General features: G+C 47.2%; 1 protein-coding gene across 1 annotated transcript; it reads left to right on the top strand.

Moving 5' to 3' along the window:
- The first annotated feature begins 385 nt into the window (after window positions 1-385).
- Window positions 386-1,886, top strand: LOC124299591 (uncharacterized). The gene is made up of 3 exons (XM_046752858.1): window positions 386-735; window positions 798-1,189; window positions 1,303-1,886. The coding sequence occupies exons 1-3, from the start codon at window positions 386-388 to the stop codon at window positions 1,884-1,886; spliced, it is 1,326 nt and encodes a 441-aa protein (XP_046608814.1).
- Window positions 1,887-2,108: the final 222 nt, after the last annotated feature.

The raw sequence follows: 2,108 nt of genomic DNA, 5'->3' as shown, positions 1-2,108 counted from the left end.
ATCTATCATACCCCGGGCCAATGGCGCCCCTAGCGGATATATAGGAAACAAGACCGTGTGCCTCACTAACGGTGACACCCTCTACCACTCAAAAGTGCCGGAGTTACCAGACCTGTATGTAAGACCGTGTGTCTGACATATAACAAACTTTCAAACGGATTCACCTGCTGTCAAGGTCATCTTACATCATCTCCATCGCCTACAGCTTGCAAGAGGACGTATATACTGTCAATTCGCGCCTTTTATATCACTCTTTATCGCCAACTTACGTCTTATTGTTCTCCAATATACTCCAGATTATTTATGGTGTCCGCCAAGCACGTGGTAACGTTCGAGTCCCATCTGAGTGGCCTCAACCACATGGTCACTGAAGTAGGAGACGGCCATGGCGTATGCTCTAACTCCACTTACTGACTGCGAGATTAAACTCGAAGTGCTCGAGTTAATGTGGAACAAAATCTCCGATGCCCACGACAAGCTCACCGGTTGCAAGGACATTGACATGTCCCACAACTATTTCAACGATGCGCGATACACCAAAGCACTAAATCGCTACGTCTTGGTCAAATCTGCGCTTAAGAGTCGTATGGCTGAGCTCGAACCTCGTCCTGTACCTCATTCGCCTCACAATCTTTCTGTTTTCGCTCAAACAATGGCCGCTCATCCACCGCTGCCTACGATCCAGCCTCCAACATTCAACGGAGAACTACTCGAGTGGCAATCATTCAAGAACAAGTTCGCCTGCGCATCAAGGGGCATCTTATCACCAACTCACAGCTTCATGACCTCATATCAAGATTCTGGGAGTACGAGGAAGTCCCGTCTACTCTCCAAGAGTCTCTCAGCGCTAAAGAAGCTGAGTGTAAAGTTCACTACATCGCTACTCACTCTCGCGACAGCTCTGGTCGCTACATTGTGCGTTCGCCCTTCAAATCAAACGCTTCGCCACTTGGACACTCAAAAGGCATCGCACAACACTCACTATCACGCTTACTCAATCGCCTCTCGCATCAACCTGAACTCCAGCATCTGTATAAGGATTTTCTCAACGAGTACGAGACCCTGGGTCACATGCAGAAAGTCCAACTATCAAACGCATTATCTGATGGTTACTATTTACCACATCACGGCGTAATGCGCAACAACAAGATCCGTGTGATATTCAACGGCTCCTGCAAGACCACTTCAGGCTACTCTATCAACGACTAAGTTCACACGGGTTCTAAAACGAAGAACGACATCTTCGATGTGCTGCTGTATGTTCGTCTCTATCAATTTATCTTTTCTACTGACGTGGTGAAGATGTTTCGACAATCCTGGTACATCCTGATGATCGCAAGTTTCAACGAATATTGTGGATCAACGAAGCTTCAGAAATCCAGCATACTGAGCTCTCTACTGTCACATACGGCACTACGCCAGCTCCTTATCTCTCACGTCGCACGCTTCAGCAACCACAACTAGATGAAGGCCACGACTTTCCACCAGCTGCTGAACCCTTCAAAAAAGGTAGTTACGTTGATGATATCACTGGTGGTGCTGATGATCTGGATACGCTTAATGAGATTACTAATCAGGTTGAAGAGATGTGCCTCAGAGGATGTTTTCCGCTATCCAAATGGAAAAGTCATCATCCGAGATTTGTCAAACGCCAGTCAACGTCATCTGCTAGCTCTGATTCGCATGTATTCAACGAATCTGCCACAAAAAATCTGGGGCTTGCTTGCGAATACGCACCAGACGTACTCAAGGTCACAAGTCACACTCAGCAGAGAGCTGCCATAACCAAACGCACCATACTCTCTGCAACGGCTCAACTTTTTGACCCACTGGGTTTGATCTCACCAGTCATCGTCCGTGCTAAAATTCCGATGCAAGACTTGTAACAGGAAAAAGTCGGATGGGATGACACGCTCACTCCGCAGATCATATATCGCTGGACGACATTCCGCGAAGAATTATCTCAACTCTCGCAACTCTCAATCCCTCGCTGGCTCCATCTACGCTCTGATAACTCACATGTTGAGATACATGATTTCTCTGACGCTTCACTGGCTGCAATGGCGGCTGCTGTCTATGTGAAAGTATCTACAGCTACCGAATCATCA

This window comes from Neodiprion virginianus, chromosome 3 (genome assembly GCF_021901495.1).
Source record: "Neodiprion virginianus isolate iyNeoVirg1 chromosome 3, iyNeoVirg1.1, whole genome shotgun sequence".
Classification (NCBI taxonomy): domain Eukaryota; kingdom Metazoa; phylum Arthropoda; class Insecta; order Hymenoptera; family Diprionidae; genus Neodiprion; species Neodiprion virginianus.
Note: the sequence above shows the minus strand (reverse complement) of the source record. Positions and strands in the feature narration are given on the sequence as shown.